The following is a 16,116-nucleotide window of genomic DNA, read 5'->3' as shown; positions in this document are numbered from 1 at the left end:
AAGAGGAGGAAGATGAAGATGAGGAAGAGAAAGAGGACAATTTGGATGATGAGTCTAATGAGGAGCTAAATTTCCACAGACACTTCAAAGGTTTCATGTACAAGAAAAAGAGGTGAGTAAACTATGCCATTTGTATGTTTTCAATCTAAGGCTTTTTTTCTCAAGTCTTAACTGCAGCCAGCTACAGTTAAGACTTGTGAAAATTTTTCATCGTCACTCATCCTTGTCCCTATATCAGGAAATCCATCCATTTGGTCTACTTTCAGCAACCGACATACTAGGATACGTGCAGTAACTAGGGACGAATGATGGTCGTCTATTTGTACTACTTCAAAGTACCTCAGTACCTGCTTGTAGGCTAATGTTATGCTTGATCTGTTGTTCCCAGGAAAATCCGCGGGGAGTTTGTGGAGCAGGAGGCAGAACTGTCCGGGAGTGAGGAAGGGAGCGGGGACGAGGCGGAGGGGTCAGATCTGGATGAATATGAGCACGACACGGACCCAGAGGACCTGCCTTCAGACGAGGAAGAACTGCAGAAACAGGTCCACAGGCTGCACATGTGAGTGGGCAGATGATACTTAGCATTAGAGATGGTAAACTACTGTTTGAGCTTGACTAAGATTAGCCCTGTGTTAGTTACCTAGAGTAGCTAATGATGGACAGATGTTATTACCAACTCAAGGATGTGAGCATGCAGTCTGCAAGTTGCCCAGTAATTCCGAGTGCCCCTATTGTATTAACCCAGGGCTTTAGCCAGCTCGAAATTTTTTTCCGTCAGCCAATTACAATTGTCGCGAAAACCGCGAAAATTAATTAGAAGGACTGAACTGAGACCTTGAAAAACGGGTTTTAATGAGATTATCGTATGCGAAAAGGCGCCGACACACATTGTCAACAATCATAACAATAGCAAAACAAACAGTGTGTGGCTTTTACGGCCGTGGACGGCGTCCTCAAGCTGGCTGTAGCTTCCACCAAGGATTTTTGTCCGTCAAGGTTGACGGATTGGTTTTAAAATTTTTCCGTCAGACGCAGCAAATTTCCGTCAATTGACGGAAAAACGGACGCTGGCTAGAGCCCTGTATTAACCCGACTTGTCATATTACACTGGAAACTGAAAAAAAAATACACAAACTGGAAACCTTCCAAAAGTACACAAACTGAAAACCTTCCATCTGATGTTTTCAGGAAGTCCATGCTGGATGAAGACAAGCGGAAGCTGCGGCTGTACCAGGAGGCTTACCTGGAGGATGGAGACCTGCACAGCGACTCGCGCAGGAAGAGGAGGTTCAGGTGGACCAATATTGGTGAGGACAATTGTCCACAATAGTAACAACTGCATATTGGGAGCAGTGTATACTGTAAAATATATTAGAATAATGGAGAAGCTTTGGAAAGCTGTTTTTGTGTGAAACTGACAATAACAATTGCATATTGGGAGCAGTGTATACCGTAAATGTATTAGAAGGATGAAGTTGGTTATTTGGAAAGCCGCACCTGTGTGAAACAGAGGGCACGACAAGCTTTATTGAACAGGAGCAGTAGAATACCTCAGCCTGACTTATGCAAATATTTTGAATCCTAGATGAGAACTCTCAGACAGACCTGTTCACCTTGAACTCTGATGGTGAGCAGGAGGGAGGAGAGGAGGGGGAGGATGACTCCCAGTGGAGGATGGCCAGGTACCAGAGGGAGAAGTGGCTCAGGGAGAAACAGGAGGTGAGGACTCTACCATTACTGACAAAGGGAAGATCATGGAAATTATCTAGCCTATTATCTAGCCAACCTTCTACAGGAAATGATGCCATCTACTTCATCATATCATTATCCCTCCTTATTCTCACCCTGTCTTAAACGTTCTTCCCTTGACTATGTTTTAGGTGAAATTTCCCTTTTCTACAGATGATAAAATTAATGTTTTGTAAGTGACAACAAATTGATCTTTCTATCTCAGAGCCAGCATGACAGTGATGATGACCACCTGGATGAAAACAGCCAGTTTGTCAAAACAGCCAAGAAGGCTCTTAGCAAGATGAAGAAACCAGCATTGCCCTCAAGTAAGTCTTCTCTTTTGTCATGATGTTCATCCCTATTGTATGCAGAGAAATGTAATCAGTTATTTTTGTTGGTCTCCCTGTCAAGCTGCTTTAGAAGTACATCCAGCAGGTTGTTAACATGTAGCTCATTTCCCTGTCTTTCAGGTCCTTCTAAGGAAAACCAGGCTAAAAAGACAACCACAGCTGCTGTCTCACCTGGAAAACCACCCATCCTGGCCAAACCTATGAGAGTAAGTTGTTTTCATGAACAACCCTCTTTATTGCAAAAATATGCCTGAAATTTTAAAAGAATTGCTGTCTTATTTGAGGCATTTCTTTAGCTTGTAGTAGAATATTTTGTTCTGTTGAAAAGGACAACCTGTTGTTTGTTTTCCTGCTAGGAACCCTACTGCAGCAATAATCCCATATAGAATTTATGTTGAACACTCAGAAATTAATACAGGCAAGAAGTCTGTCATTCACATACAGAACTTGTGTAGGTCTAACTCTTATGTTTGCTCTGGGTTTTCAGTATCGCTATGGCTCCTTCCTGAAGAAGGATAAGGCCAGCCTGGAGCGGCTTGCCTCCGTCAAAGTGGTGGATCCCAACGGTCCTCGTCATTCCAAGAACTTCATCTTCAAAAGAGTCTCTCCTGACAAGCCCAAGCCAGCGACGAAACGACCACAAGTAAGGAACTGCTCTCTTTCCCTTCATTGGTATTCAGTATTTTATGGTAACTTGTGTTGGTTTGCAGAAAGTGTTCGTGTTGCATATAAGTCAAAGACATCCTACTGTTTTCGAAAGCCATTTGTCACTCAACTGCCACCCCTCTCTAGTTATCCTGCTGTTTAGAGGCAGGAATACTATGAGGTGATAAAACATACATTTAAAAAGAGGCTCATGATTATTAAGAGGTAGGAGAAAAAAATCCTAAAATGATGAAGGGGGTGGGGAAAAAGAGCAGAAAATATACTCCTTAGACCTACAAAAGATTTTTACAGACACCTTTCCTACAGACATCTGTGATAACCATTATCTTCTGTTTCCTGCAGGTAAACAGGTCCGTGAGCCAGGTCGTGACCCCCAGCGCCAAGCGACCCAGACTGGATCGCAGCCAGAGTGAGGACAGCAACAGCATCTTCACCATGTTGTACTGAACAGCACCCCACCATGCTGGTAAGGGCAGCAACCCACCAAGAAAGGCTGGACAGCACTCCACTGTGCAGCACATCAGCTTCATACTCCTGTACCAAACTGTGTCCCTGCTGAAGAACTAGCTGTACATGGCTTTACTTAATTGTAAATGACTTCTTTCAACAATGAATTTGGAAGACATTGTGGGATGATCAATTTTGAGAGATTGAAAATTAAGTACCAGTGGTAAAGTCCATACCCCGGAGATGTATCAGAATTGCTAAGACTAATTTGGCACTGTATCTTTTAAAGAATTATTCTTAAGAAAATTCTTAAAACCTTCAACCTGATTTTCTCCTGACAGCATACAGTTAGTAAAATTGACAATTGTCACGTTTTAAGGATTGTGATATTGGCACCATAAGATGTCCAATGTAAGGGGTTAGTTTTCTGCCTGAAAGTCTGGAACATGGTATTGGTTGTATTTATGGGTGATTTTGATTTTAATTTAAAAGAGGTTTTGAGGTAAAGCTAGCACAAGAAAATCCATGTGCCATTTTCCCACAGGAATGCCCACTGTACATATCATACAGATTTATTGAAATGGAAAGTCCTGGTAACCAATTGCCAAATATATACACAACATTGCCAAATGCCATTAACTTATAGTCTAGTCTAATTGATAAAAAGACAATTGTGTGTTCTGTTATCATACAATCAAGAACTTTTTAGTAAGGCAACATTAATATGTAACTTGTTAGGTTTTAGTTGGAAATCAGTGTTCTAAAAACAAAACAGTATATAAATGATAACAGGAAGCAAGTAAAGAATTTAAAGCTTTGTATTATGTTGCACATTTCACAAATCTATATAAGTACAATGATTCCCAATAAAGACATACAGCATTACAACCTATCTCTACCTTAGTGATAAATGATTTGCATAGTTCTTGATTAAACGAACCTACAGTCGGACACTGTGTACACTTAACGCAAGTAACACCAGTGTTACATTTATAAGGAACGGGATGGATCCTCTGTTGCACTTAAAGATTATTACTGGTAACCCTGAAAGACATTCTGGTAACTTTCCTTTACACTGCCTGAATTTGAATTCGCTACATATATCAAGAGACCAATAACTGAGTAGTACCTTCACAATACAGAATAATGACACCGTACACAATATCACTACTTGCCACATTATCACAATGCACTTGTAAGCACAGGCAGCAGTGTTCAAGCCTTTTAAAACAAAAGCATTTTAACACCTAAAATTTGTCATACACCTAAGTAAAATGAGGAAAGTAAAGCACCCTTTTCCATGTGTAAAGTACTGAGATGTTCTAAGTCTAAGATAAAAACTGCATGATGCTGCCATCTTCATGTGGCTCTGTGGATGATGTCAGAGGTGATGAGAGTGAGGCTCAGGATACACAGGCACGTCCCACCACCAGCTATCACAGCCGCCTGGAGGGGAGGGGGGGTCAGAAATTATCAACTTACAACAAATGATTTCAAATCAAGTGCACAAATACCATAATGATCAGTTTCAGGCTAACCTGAATAGGCCTTGTAATGGGTATACAATGGTGACGTATTGTGTTCTGCACTGATTAGTATTGCCAGCTCCACTGGAATAAGGGCTGCTACCATAGAAGAAGAAAAAAAAATCACCTACTAGATGTTAAAACAAGGCTTGAAAGCCACTTATGGGCCAATTTCTTTTTCATAAATGAAATTTAAACCATACAAGCTCCGCAGGCTCTCCCAAAATATGTTTGATCCAAACCACTACTTTTGCATAGCCAAATCAACGTATGTACCAGTATTTTGTGCAGAGCGAATCTCCGTTCACTGCTGACTTTGAGGTAGAACAGGCCCGGCAGGATGAAGACCAGGAAGGTGGAGGACGTCGCTCCTGTAAGGAACAGCAGCGTGGGGGTCAGTTGGCTCATCATAGAGACTTTATCCAACATGACCATTAAGACAAACGTTTTAGGATGGAAGAAAAATTGTATCTTAGATCCAAAAAGATAAGATGTCTAACTGACCATATGATTAGCTTCAGGCCTGTTTCCTTTATGCCAAAGCTTTGCATACTAGTATAAAAGGTTACATATCAGCAGTCTGGCCTTTGGACAAACTATCACTACCATCAGAGCTGAGATGATTTTATTGGGACACTCTCCTACAGATAACAAACACTACAGGCCAAATAGTAAAATGTACAGCACTACTGCCCACTTCTCCCACATTATTACAACAATACCACACAGCACCCACCTGCCACTCCAAACACATCCTTGATGTCTGGTACAAAGATGGCCAGACAGTTAACCAGCACCATGAGGCACAGCGTGATGGACAGGTGGACCAGCCAGGAGAACGGGCGGCCGGGGAACAGCATCAGGGTGATCGCTTTCCTGGCCTAGGGCAGGGAAGGAACAGTAAGGTACACATCACTAACAATTTGTTTGCAATTTTGACGACATGTGATAAAAGGATTTCCAATCACTCCAGGACTTTATCTCAGGGGCCAGAAAAAAACTTACTTCTTGAGATTTGGGGAGTATAGTTGGCAGGGTAGAGGATGGATTAGCAAAATGATTGTTTGTACATATGCCGCAGGAATGGGGCTTACAGGGAAGTGCACCACCGGCACTGTGAGGATGACGGCCACCAGCACGGCCAGCCGACACACCAGAATCACAGTATCGTGGGGGTTGAAGGAGTTATAGCTCTCCAGCAGCTCAGAGTGGACATTACCTGTGGGACACAACCAAGCAACAGTTATTTTGTACACAGAATGACAATAGAAGATAAATAATAAAGGCATTTATAGACAATTTTGTAAAATACTGACCTAAATACGCTTCCTGGATAGCATTATACTAAATGTGTCAAACAATATGAAATATACGTTTATAACCTAAGACAGCAAGTGAACTTACCATAGAATGTGAGGTAACCAAACAGTGCAGACAGCATGTACAGGATAAATGAGATGCCAATGGAAGTGTTGGCCACATTCTGCATCCTTCCCACATTACCCCTGGGCAACAAATAATCATAGACAACTGTCAGTCTGACACACTCTGCAATACCTTCTCGAAAGGTGTAAAACCTTCAGCTTTGCTTGCTATCAAATAACACCATTTTTTAAATAAATGTATCATTCTCCCAGGGTACAGGAAGACGTATTGGACCTATAGATACAGCAGTTGGATAAGGTGTTGTATACTCACCTCTTGAGTTCCACATACACAGGGAGGACAGCTGTGTGGCACACAAAGGAGAAGGCCATAGTGGGCAGGGCATAGGCAGTCTGCAATGTGAATACAAGATGTGTTAAAAACACCTTTATATATACAAAATGTATGAGATATCAGAATACTGTATTTCTCTTCACGATGGTCAAATTTGGCCGAAAAGTTTCCATTCGAACGCAGAGTATCGGGTTACCGGGGCTCCCGCGCGGTCCCCGCGGAGGGCTGACGGTGACTGAAACATCTTTTAAAATATCGTGATAGTTTGATAAACAACCTCTCGCACGTGCCTCGTCGATATTAAATGAAAACTGGCAGTGTGTACACGTCAAGTCTTACCGTGTACGTGTGCTACACAGTTTTGTCTCAATGTCTTCTGAAATGTGCATAGTTGGTTGATTTAGAAAGGGTGTTCGGTGGGCCAAAAAAGCAAATACCATATTTAGATTGGTCCTAAATTTGACTGAAAATCCAAATCTTTTATTTCATATAGGTAATGATATTAAGATCAAACTTTCTGTCTTAGGGATTTTTCAACTTCTACTTAAAACTATTTTTATAGCCAATATAAGGTCGAAAAATCGTCATTTTTTCAAGTTTTCACACTCAAAGACTCGTAATTCAAAATTGCCTCCATGTTCCAAAAATCCCTAAGACACAAAGCTGGAGATATTAGTTGTCGACAATATAAGTCCTGAAAGAGTTGATTTGCACGCGTTTTGCAAACGATTTAAATACCATGTTTGGTCCTATGTCGAGTCGCACTGATAGTGACCTAGAGTAATTGATACCGCCGTAAACAAGTGTTGTAACATTCAAGGTCACCAATAATGACGCCAGCAGCTTTGTTACATGTCACATGTTCCAAACTAAGCGGCTGCAAAACTAAGCTTGCCAAATAACGGTTTATATTTGTGAAAATGTTAGTTTTTCTTCTGACGCACGGCACCCGAGAAAATGAGGGTGTTTTCTGCGTGTTTACTGTAACAACCTGCGGATGACCTCGGATGACCCCAAATAGAACGCCCGTTCTGTTCGATCACGCCAGCGTTCTGTTCGATGGAAGATGATTCGTGTTCTAAATCCCCACATAGAAGTCTGGAAATTTTGGGGCCAAATTTTACCATCGTGCTTTTACCTAATCTAACACAAAAGGTCTGGCAACATGGTAACCACTCCAAATTTTCTCAAATTTGGCCCTATGAAAACAAAGTATGTACGAAAGTAGTGTACAGTCTCACCCTTTCTGTCAGGACGACCATTTTAGCTGTGCAGTCCTGCACAGTTGAGCTGTTCTGCAGCGCCACCATGTGATCTGCAGTGGTACTGTTAAGCAGGGGAAACCAGGTGGCATTGCTGGGAATTGTAACATTGGACCAGTCCTGTGGTGGCACTGGGCAGGGGTAGCTAAATTTCTTTGCAACAACCTGAGAAAGAAACAGAAAACCCATTATGATCAACATGGACACATGTTCTCTCTTCCTGACAACTCAGGGTGACTTATAAAGCATACATTTTTCTACCACTTCTAACAATACCAAGATTGGGCACATTTTATTGAACATTTGTGTTCTAGGGGCAAAAAATTAGGTGCCTGTCTTCAAACTTCCAACCAATAAATTACTTAAAACAGTCTTAACTACTCTTGTCATGCATTTTTAGTTATAAAATTTAACACTGAAATTTAAGACCTTACCACTGAAGTGAAGAACACCATACAGGCTATAGACAATCCACTTGTGTACCCAAGGAACTCTGCCAAGAAAGACATGTTGTTAGTGTCATTAGACCATATCATATGCTGCAGACTAAAACTCACAAAATGTTCACAATGACTTCGGAGAGATAACAAATTCAGACAGAAGATGTGCCTCTTCTACAAAACCTGTAACGTAAGCTGATGCTCACCTATTCTCCTGAGAGCAGCAAGCGGTGCTATAACCAGCCCAGCCACCAGTAACAGTAGGTAATCTCCATTCAGGTACCAGGCTCTGGTAATACATGTTCCAACAAATACAAAACATTTCAGTTTCAGAGCAAGGAGATTCAACAGGACAAGATACTGCAATCATGTGCATCTGGACTTAACTGTTTGTTGGCTAATTTAACTATTCATCACCAACTCATGCCTGAACAATCACCATCTAACTGGTAAAGAGTACATCAACATGGATTGGTGTTTGGGGGATAATCCATTGATCATCAAGTCTGGGTGCAGTCAGAGCTGTTGTGGCAGTCCAAAATGGCAGTTACACTGATTGCATACTGCAAAATGTATACAGCCCTATGCAGAAATACATTTTTTTTAACTTCACATCTTAAGCTTGAAATGGCTGAGGTTACTGTATTCAAACTTAGGTTAGAAAGGGATAATGCCCACTCACTGTGCATCAGGTGGGAGCTGCATGAAGGTCCTGATGACGGCAGGGAACTCTGTCTTCACTATAAATAAGTAACTAGACATGGCTGGGGAGGGTGAGAAAGAAGACATCATATTCATGAGAACCGTGTGGGCTAAAGCTTGGCGTGAACCAAAGTAGTAGACAAAAGAAATAGAATGTACATTGTACCAATATTGAACATGTGTGAATGAGTCATGAAATATATATGACTTTAAAATTGATTATCCAAGGCAAATCATGCACCTGTCCTACACTGCAAAGTGATGCCCTACTTATTGAACAATGGATTAATTGGATAATACAAACAGCAGGAAACAATGGACAGTGTTCTAGGTGTAAGTAAAAAGGCTATAATCCAAGTTTGCTTTTTGAGCTGTGCCACAATGCTAAGCTAAACACCTTTAGTGTGATGGGTGCTTTAGTGCTTATTTGTACATGACTTTTTGTACATGTTTATAAAGCAAACAGAAATCACAGCTATTCCTGGGCACAACACATATGCAAGTATTCTGTATAGCCCAACTACACTAACGTTCAAAGTACATGTACCATATAAACAAACATTTAGACATCTAGATCTGGGCACAGGCACTACATGGTCACACAAATTACTCCATGATGTACAATGTCAAAAGTGGACAAAGGGTAAAATAATGCAGACTCCTACCTCCTATATTTTGAAGTAGAATTGCTCCTGCAGCCAAAAACTACAATAAAGGATTGATGTATTAATGTTACTGGAATACAGATTGGCTTCAACTAACAACAACAGTAGATAAAATGAAATGGTTTGTGGTGTGAAATAGATGTTTGTGCAATTCTGATATTATCATCTTCATCATGATTCAATTCTAATAAGACATAGGCAGATACTAGTATTTGGTAAGTACCTTTCCTGGTTTTCTTAATGCAGCATAGCCTACATCCTCATATGACTTCACCCCTGCAAGGAAGAAGGCAAGATAATTGATAAGAGAGATCAAGGAGGTTGAAAAAGGAGAGATACACTGAGATAAAGGCTGGCAATTCCCATCAGTTATGTTATCCACCAATTATATTGAAACTTCAGGAAAGGCTACAAACATTGACCTGATTCGTGATAGTGCACCTCACCTGAAATCTCACACATTCTCAGCAGGAGGTGGATGGAATAGCTGGCTGTTCCGGCAACAATCATCATCAGGATTCTGCACAGGCATAAAATGAACAAAGTTTATACACTGTATATAAAAGACAGGCAAACCCCATGTAAGGCTGAAAAGATAGGATATAGTGGGAATGAATAAATCTTTGTTCTCTATGTTTTACATCACACAGCTTCAAAAAATGCTTCAATCACTACCAGTAAAGGTATGACTATGAGTTTTTGAGAACATCAAGTTTCACTACCTGCAAGCCATTTACAAATAGATGTATAAAGAGCTAATTTGTACAAAATAAAGCAGCAGACAATTGGAACAGGTCTCTCGACTTAAAATGTACTACATGACTAAACCAGTCCTTGAGCCACTTGCAGCTGAGCCTTGGAACAGAAACTATGCTTGTTCCTTAAAACTGTTGGATCTAAAATTCATCCTACATGATTACTTTGTCCATGACAGGCACCGAAGTCTTACGTGAATAGAATAACTCCGCTCTCCGACATCGCGTATGCCAGTCCCAAAATGCCACTGCCTAAGATGGCGTTCATGAGGTTGAAGACAGACATGCCGAAGGAGGCCTTCCCCTGCGCCTCATGACTGTCCCCCTGTCGCAGACCACCGATACTGGTCTGGATACTGTTCTCCTGTTAACAGATACAGCATGTTATTAGCCAGCAAAACAGAACAGTACTGCAATATAGGTTTGATTCCAGTTCAGGTCCCATCTAAAAATAGGATTATATGATAAAGATTTGCATTAAAAAAAACGTTATCACAGTAATTAGTGCCTAAACATTAGCAAACAACCAGAAAAGTAACCTCCTTGATGAAATATATCAACAATAATAAATATAACGTTATGCATAGCTACATACCTTTTCTTCATTGTCATCATGATTGCTGAGGAGAAGTGGGTCTGATTCCTCAGCAGATGATGACATTGGCTCTGACCGATTCATGTCTTGAAAGTGTACCAAAATAATTTCCTATATGTATGTCACAACTTGGTAACTATCTGATTTGTACAAAATGTATCAGCAAATTTTATCAGGTAGCCCGACAGCAGCGACACCTAGCGGCTACATAAACTGGGCAAAGGACCTTGGAGGGACACAAACAAACCAGACTGGGTTTGTCTGCACGACTTGAGATCGAAAGCTCACAACAGCAAGTCATGCGTGCCCTTCAAACCCTCATCTCTTGGAGTATCTCAAACAACATTCCTGAGTTCTTCTGGTACCAAAACTAACCGGTCAGGTTGGGCATCATGTGACACCGCACCGACACACATGCACATCAAGCAAATAATTTGCAATTTTTCAACTCAGTGGTAAACAAGTAAACATTGCACTATATTAATGATTAACTACATTCCTGCCCATCCTATGATTACTACGTACCCTCTGGAAGGCTCCGAGCAAAGGTTCGCGCTCCATGGACGCCGAAATACCGTAGAAATAGTCGGAATTGATGGACGTCGCCGCATCTTCCACCGGCACTGTTGCCATCTTGCGGTGTGTGGCGAAGTTTGCGACAGGCCGACGAATTACGGCAAAATTCCCATCATGCCGTCCCAAGATGTCTGCGCCCATGTGTTTTTTTTTCCTTTCGACACATGAAACTTTATACGTGACTTTTATAAGATAAGTAGTTTTGTAAGATATTCCACGCTGATCGTTGATAATAGATGACACTTTGTGGACGTTTTTGCTGTATTGTCAACAGAAACAGAACATTCCTTCAGACGACAGTGTCACGTTTTCTCCTGGCGATGTCTGAGAGCCTGTTCACCCCTCCCCCTGGAGTCAGGGGCATGGAAGTGCTGGACAGACAGGCTTTCAACCTGACTGTGCAAGTACCAGCGATCAAGGTACCTCAAGACCCTATGTGATAATCAATTGATCGTCAAGTCTGGGTAATAGTTTTACTATAAATTTGTAAATTTGCTTCATAATTTTTTAAATTCATCAAGGAAGTTCTATCAGTAGGATCAAAGAGGTTTGATCAAGTAGCTTAGGTTCGATATACTAGTAACTGGAAATGCCGGAATTTTAACGTTGATTTTATAATCGCAGTTTTCGCGTTGCAAATTTACAGCGAACTTAAAGCCACCATGAAAATTTTTTCCATGGCAGTAAGAGACTACAGTGCATGGTGCTACCGCGATCTTAAAATCACCGCAAATAGGCATTTTTCCCGCTAAATCCCCGAAAACTTAAATGCATTTACAGTAGTCTGGAAATACAAAGAAACAAATGGGAACAATAAGGCAACTGCTAGTCTAAGCGTTTCTTTTTTTTTAATGTTTGTTTCCAGATACCAACGAAAGCCATCGGTGGACTACTGAAGCCCCTGAAAAGTATCCTGTTGAAGCGGCCAAACACAAAGAAAGTAGTGGACATTCCTGATGACCAGCAGCACAAGGTCCTGCTGTTTGACCCTGACAAGGTTGAGCCTGAGGAAAACCTGACAGGAGAGCATGGCAAACTGTTACAGGAGAATGGGGTGAATACTTACTGATGGTCTCTTCTTCAATCAAAATTTCTTTTTATCAAGCAGATCATTGTTAAAAGAAGACTAGTCTGGTAAGCTTTTCTTTCCTTTTTCTGGCTGTTGGGGAAAAGTCTGCTTTACCAGGTTTATACATGTATTCCACAGCAGTTTAAAACAGGCTAAAGCTGGACAGCACAGAAGATGCTGTCTAGTCCTACTTGCTTTGTACTGTACATACCCACACTATCTGCTGTACTGTGTTGACACATGTTAACATTGTTCCCACCAGGTAACAGCTGCTCCACATCTATATGACCTACAGCTGGGTTATGAGAGTTGGACAGCACAGGAGGTTCTGACTGCTGTCCTGCCAGAGGGAGAGGTAACCACAGCATTCAGCAGGGTCGGGCATATCGCTCACCTGAACCTCCGGGATCACCAGCTCCCATACAAGACCCTCATAGGTAACTATTGTTCCCCTCCTTTGGTAACTGATAGCTTATACATGCAAATGGTAAGAGAGATGCCATACCGTGGTAGTTACATCTTGTTCATACTGACATCATAACCTTAATTGCAGGAATATCTCAACTGTCAACAGTCTTCTGTTTGATTGTATTGTTAACTGAAGCCTTGTGGCCCCAGGTCAGGTGATCATGGATAAGAACCAGGGCATCACGTCAGTGGTGAACAAGACCAACATCATCAACAACACCTTCAGGTTCTTCTCCATGGAGCTGATTGCTGGTGAAGACAAAACTACAGTCACAGTCAAGGAGAACCACTGCTCCTTCGAATTTGACTTTGCCCAAGTCTACTGGAACCCTCGTTTAGGAACTGAACATGAAAGAATCACCAACAAGCTCAGGGCACGAGATGTTGTATATGACGTGTTTGCAGGGGTGGGTCCATTCTCCATCCCTGCTGCTAGGAAGAGATGTGAAATCCTGGCAAATGACTTGAACCCTGAGTCCTACAAATGGCTGGTGCACAACACAAAGCTGAACAAGGTACAGGACAGGGTCAGAACTTTCAATATGGATGGCAGACAATTTATTCAGGAGGTCGTGAAGAAAGACATGATTGACAGGTGTCAAGCAGAGGATGCAGATCTTCAGGATCACACGAGTCACGTGATCATGAACCTGCCTGCCATGGCGGTGGAGTTCCTGGACGCATTCGTCGGACTGCTGGCAGGGGAGACGTTACAGGAGTACCGACCTCCCATGATCCACTGCCACACCTTCTCCAAGGCTGACGACCCGGCAGCAGATGCCAGACACAGGGTGGAGGAGGTGTTGGGGGCTGCCCTGCCGAAGGACCACTACATACACAGGTGGTACATCTGCCATTCATACTTGAGAAGAGAATGAGAACGTGAATGATTTATATTCTAAACCTAACTATGCTGTCAATTGCTGTTAAAATACAAATATCAATGACAAGGGTTCACTGTTGAATAGACCTTACTACATGTAATGTGGGATGTATATCTAGATTATTTAAAAAAAGACGTGCAGGTTGGAATTTAAGAAAATATTGGGCTAAGTTGATATTAAAGATCCCCTTGACCTACACATTAGTTAATAAACTTGTCCTTTTCCCACAGAGTAAGAGATGTGGCCCCAAATAAGGAGATGATGTGTGTGTCCTTCCAGATGCCACTGGATGTGCTACTCACCCACCAGGGTGGTACAGGTAAAATTACTCCCCACAATTCTCATACACCCTCACTTTTTCAAATACTGGCCCTACCCATGATGTTAGAAAATGGGCAGATCAACTTTGTTTTTGGAACTGTTTCTCTTTACCTATGTTGTATATTTTGGCAAGCTGTACCTGACCTTATTGTGAAATAACCACAATTTTATCTGTCCACATGTTTACAGACCATGCTGAACCAGACAGAAAGAAGTTGAAGACAGAGACATGAAGCACAAGGGGAGCAGTATCCAGACTTCAGTGCTAAGAATGTGCTGTCTCAAAAACTTGAATTCTGACCCTAATATAGTGTTTTGTCAGCTTCAAATGTTAAAATCTATCATAACCATAATAGATATTGTGGTATTATGTTACAATTGAATCTAGTTTGGAGATGAGTTACAATTCATAAGGTATTATTTACAGTACTTGCCAATATGTACTCAAATTGTCTTTAAGTCTGTGGTAGTTTCTTCACATCTTCATGACTAGAAAGTAGAAATGTGCTTCATATTAAGCCAAATGAACAATCCAAAACTATATGGAACACGGGAAGAAATGGTACTGTGTTGAGGTGCAGGAAATGAATAACACAAAAACTGTTGGTAGGTTAAGATGGCCTTTATTGTTTCCCATGGATTCATCCGGCTACCTATGGAGAGTAACATTATGTTTAATTGTAAATGACGTTACAGGCAAGTACATTGAGAATTTGAGATGGTGTTAAATCCTCATCCTCACACGTGCCCCAAACTGAATTCTTTAACAGAAATAGACAGATACATTTGGGTTAACATGTCTATGTCCCTGTCACTAATGCACAAAAATGCTGACACATACAAACATACATGTCCTTGATTCCGAACACTTTCCACACACATGTAAACATACCTGCCCTTGGTGCTGAACAAACATCCACACTCCCAAGCACACCTTTCCTACCTAATGATGTTCATCTAAACACATAAAGAAGCATACTTACCCCTTCCTCCATCATTAAAACGAAAAAAAAAATGTTCCCCGTTACTTTCCCCATTGTTCACAAACCTAGATTCCATATGGTCCTTTGTTTTTGTTACAAAGATAAACGATGGTCGTTCCATTATGACGAAATTATAAAGGAACCATAGAAATTGCCTTATGATGCAGTACAATACCACAAAACATCGCATTATGACATCAAACATATCCATGAACCATTGCGCTCGATCATTGCGTTCTGGAATATGAGAATGGAATCTCCTGTAGCAACCATGGACAAAACGGATTTCTCACAACAGTTCTAACCACAACTGAGCAAAACTCTTGAAGATGGGGCTTTCATTATCAAGACGGCAGCGCTTTCAGCGGCTTGTCAAAGCAGCTCGTGACGGTAATGATATCGACTTCTTCCTCTTGCTCAAGAGTGAGGACTTCATAACTCCGAAATCTGCGTTCCTCCTGTCGGAGCTCTTGCAGCAAACATACGGAGATCTGTACAAGAAGCACGCCAAAGATTTTCGCCACCTCCTCCTCTCATTCATCACTTACCAGACGCCCGTGGACTCTGCAACACTACTGATGTACTTGAAGATGTTCTTCACTCCGGAGTCGCTAATGGTGTTACAGAGGAAAACAGATCCACTGTTCCCGGCTATACGGATGTGTTCTTACAGTGGCAAATGTAGAGTAGACATGATCTGTTCTCTGATGCTGCTGATTCAGCATGGCGTCGGTGTGTCTGCGAGAACGAGAAACGGACAAACCGCCTTACACATAGCGGCACTGTGCGACCTGACGGAGCTGGTGGACGCTCTTGTAGAGGCCGGTGTTCCCGTGGACGCCAGGGACGCCCGGGGGTGGACTCCGCTGCTCACAGCCGCCGCTGCGCGCCACATCGTTTTCATAGAGTTTCTACTGACGAACGGCGCTGACATAAACGCCGTCACGCACCTGGGAG

The 16,116-nt window shown here is 41.8% G+C and overlaps 4 protein-coding genes across 5 annotated transcripts in view; 3 read left to right on the top strand and 1 right to left on the bottom strand.

The window, feature by feature from the left end:
- LOC118409245 (claspin-like) overlaps positions 1-3,265 on the top strand; it is a 12,311-nt gene extending 9,046 nt beyond the window's left edge. The window contains exons 18-25 of the mRNA XM_035810157.1: positions 6-112; positions 389-559; positions 1,189-1,307; positions 1,586-1,719; positions 1,955-2,057; positions 2,202-2,287; positions 2,569-2,724; positions 3,090-3,265. Coding sequence (XP_035666050.1) covers positions 6-112; positions 389-559; positions 1,189-1,307; positions 1,586-1,719; positions 1,955-2,057; positions 2,202-2,287; positions 2,569-2,724; positions 3,090-3,194 — 981 coding nt within the window. The 3' untranslated portion in view covers positions 3,195-3,265. The remainder of the gene's footprint in view (positions 1-5; positions 113-388; positions 560-1,188; positions 1,308-1,585; positions 1,720-1,954; positions 2,058-2,201; positions 2,288-2,568; positions 2,725-3,089) is intronic.
- Positions 3,266-3,994: 729 nt separating this feature from the next.
- On the bottom strand, positions 3,995-11,607 carry LOC118415596 (probable sodium-coupled neutral amino acid transporter 6). Of its 2 annotated transcripts, none has more exons than XM_035820302.1 (15): positions 11,384-11,607; positions 10,458-10,627; positions 9,955-10,028; positions 9,732-9,784; positions 9,509-9,548; positions 8,824-8,905; positions 8,348-8,430; positions 8,136-8,194; positions 7,681-7,866; positions 6,419-6,498; positions 6,125-6,225; positions 5,815-5,939; positions 5,457-5,601; positions 4,997-5,091; positions 3,995-4,640 (listed from the first exon to the last, which is right to left on the bottom strand). In XM_035820302.1, the coding sequence occupies exons 1-15, from the start codon at positions 11,573-11,575 to the stop codon at positions 4,554-4,556; spliced, it is 1,572 nt and encodes a 523-aa protein (XP_035676195.1). In that variant the 5' UTR covers positions 11,576-11,607; the 3' UTR covers positions 3,995-4,553. The 2 variants fall into 2 exon arrangements, with proteins under 2 accessions (XP_035676195.1, XP_035676203.1); XM_035820310.1 differs by lacking the exon at positions 11,384-11,607 and adding an exon at positions 10,859-11,257.
- Positions 11,608-11,628: 21 nt separating this feature from the next.
- LOC118415665 (tRNA (guanine(37)-N1)-methyltransferase-like) lies at positions 11,629-14,541 on the top strand. Its single transcript, XM_035820397.1, has 6 exons — positions 11,629-11,853; positions 12,300-12,488; positions 12,766-12,940; positions 13,122-13,812; positions 14,086-14,174; positions 14,366-14,541. The coding sequence occupies exons 1-6, from the start codon at positions 11,671-11,673 to the stop codon at positions 14,407-14,409; spliced, it is 1,371 nt and encodes a 456-aa protein (XP_035676290.1). The 5' UTR covers positions 11,629-11,670; the 3' UTR covers positions 14,410-14,541.
- A 406-nt stretch (positions 14,542-14,947) lies between these two features.
- LOC118408700 (ankyrin-3-like) overlaps positions 14,948-16,116 on the top strand; it is a 1,893-nt gene continuing 724 nt past the window's right edge. Inside the window, exon 1 of the mRNA XM_035809893.1 lies at positions 14,948-16,115. Within this exon, the coding sequence (XP_035665786.1) occupies positions 15,489-16,115 (627 nt within the window). The 5' untranslated portion in view covers positions 14,948-15,488. The remainder of the gene's footprint in view (position 16,116) is intronic.

This window comes from Branchiostoma floridae, chromosome 1 (genome assembly GCF_000003815.2).
Source record: "Branchiostoma floridae strain S238N-H82 chromosome 1, Bfl_VNyyK, whole genome shotgun sequence".
NCBI lineage: Eukaryota > Metazoa > Chordata > Leptocardii > Amphioxiformes > Branchiostomatidae > Branchiostoma > Branchiostoma floridae.
The sequence above is the reverse complement of the archived record's forward strand: the minus strand, read 5'-3'. Positions and strand labels throughout refer to the sequence as shown.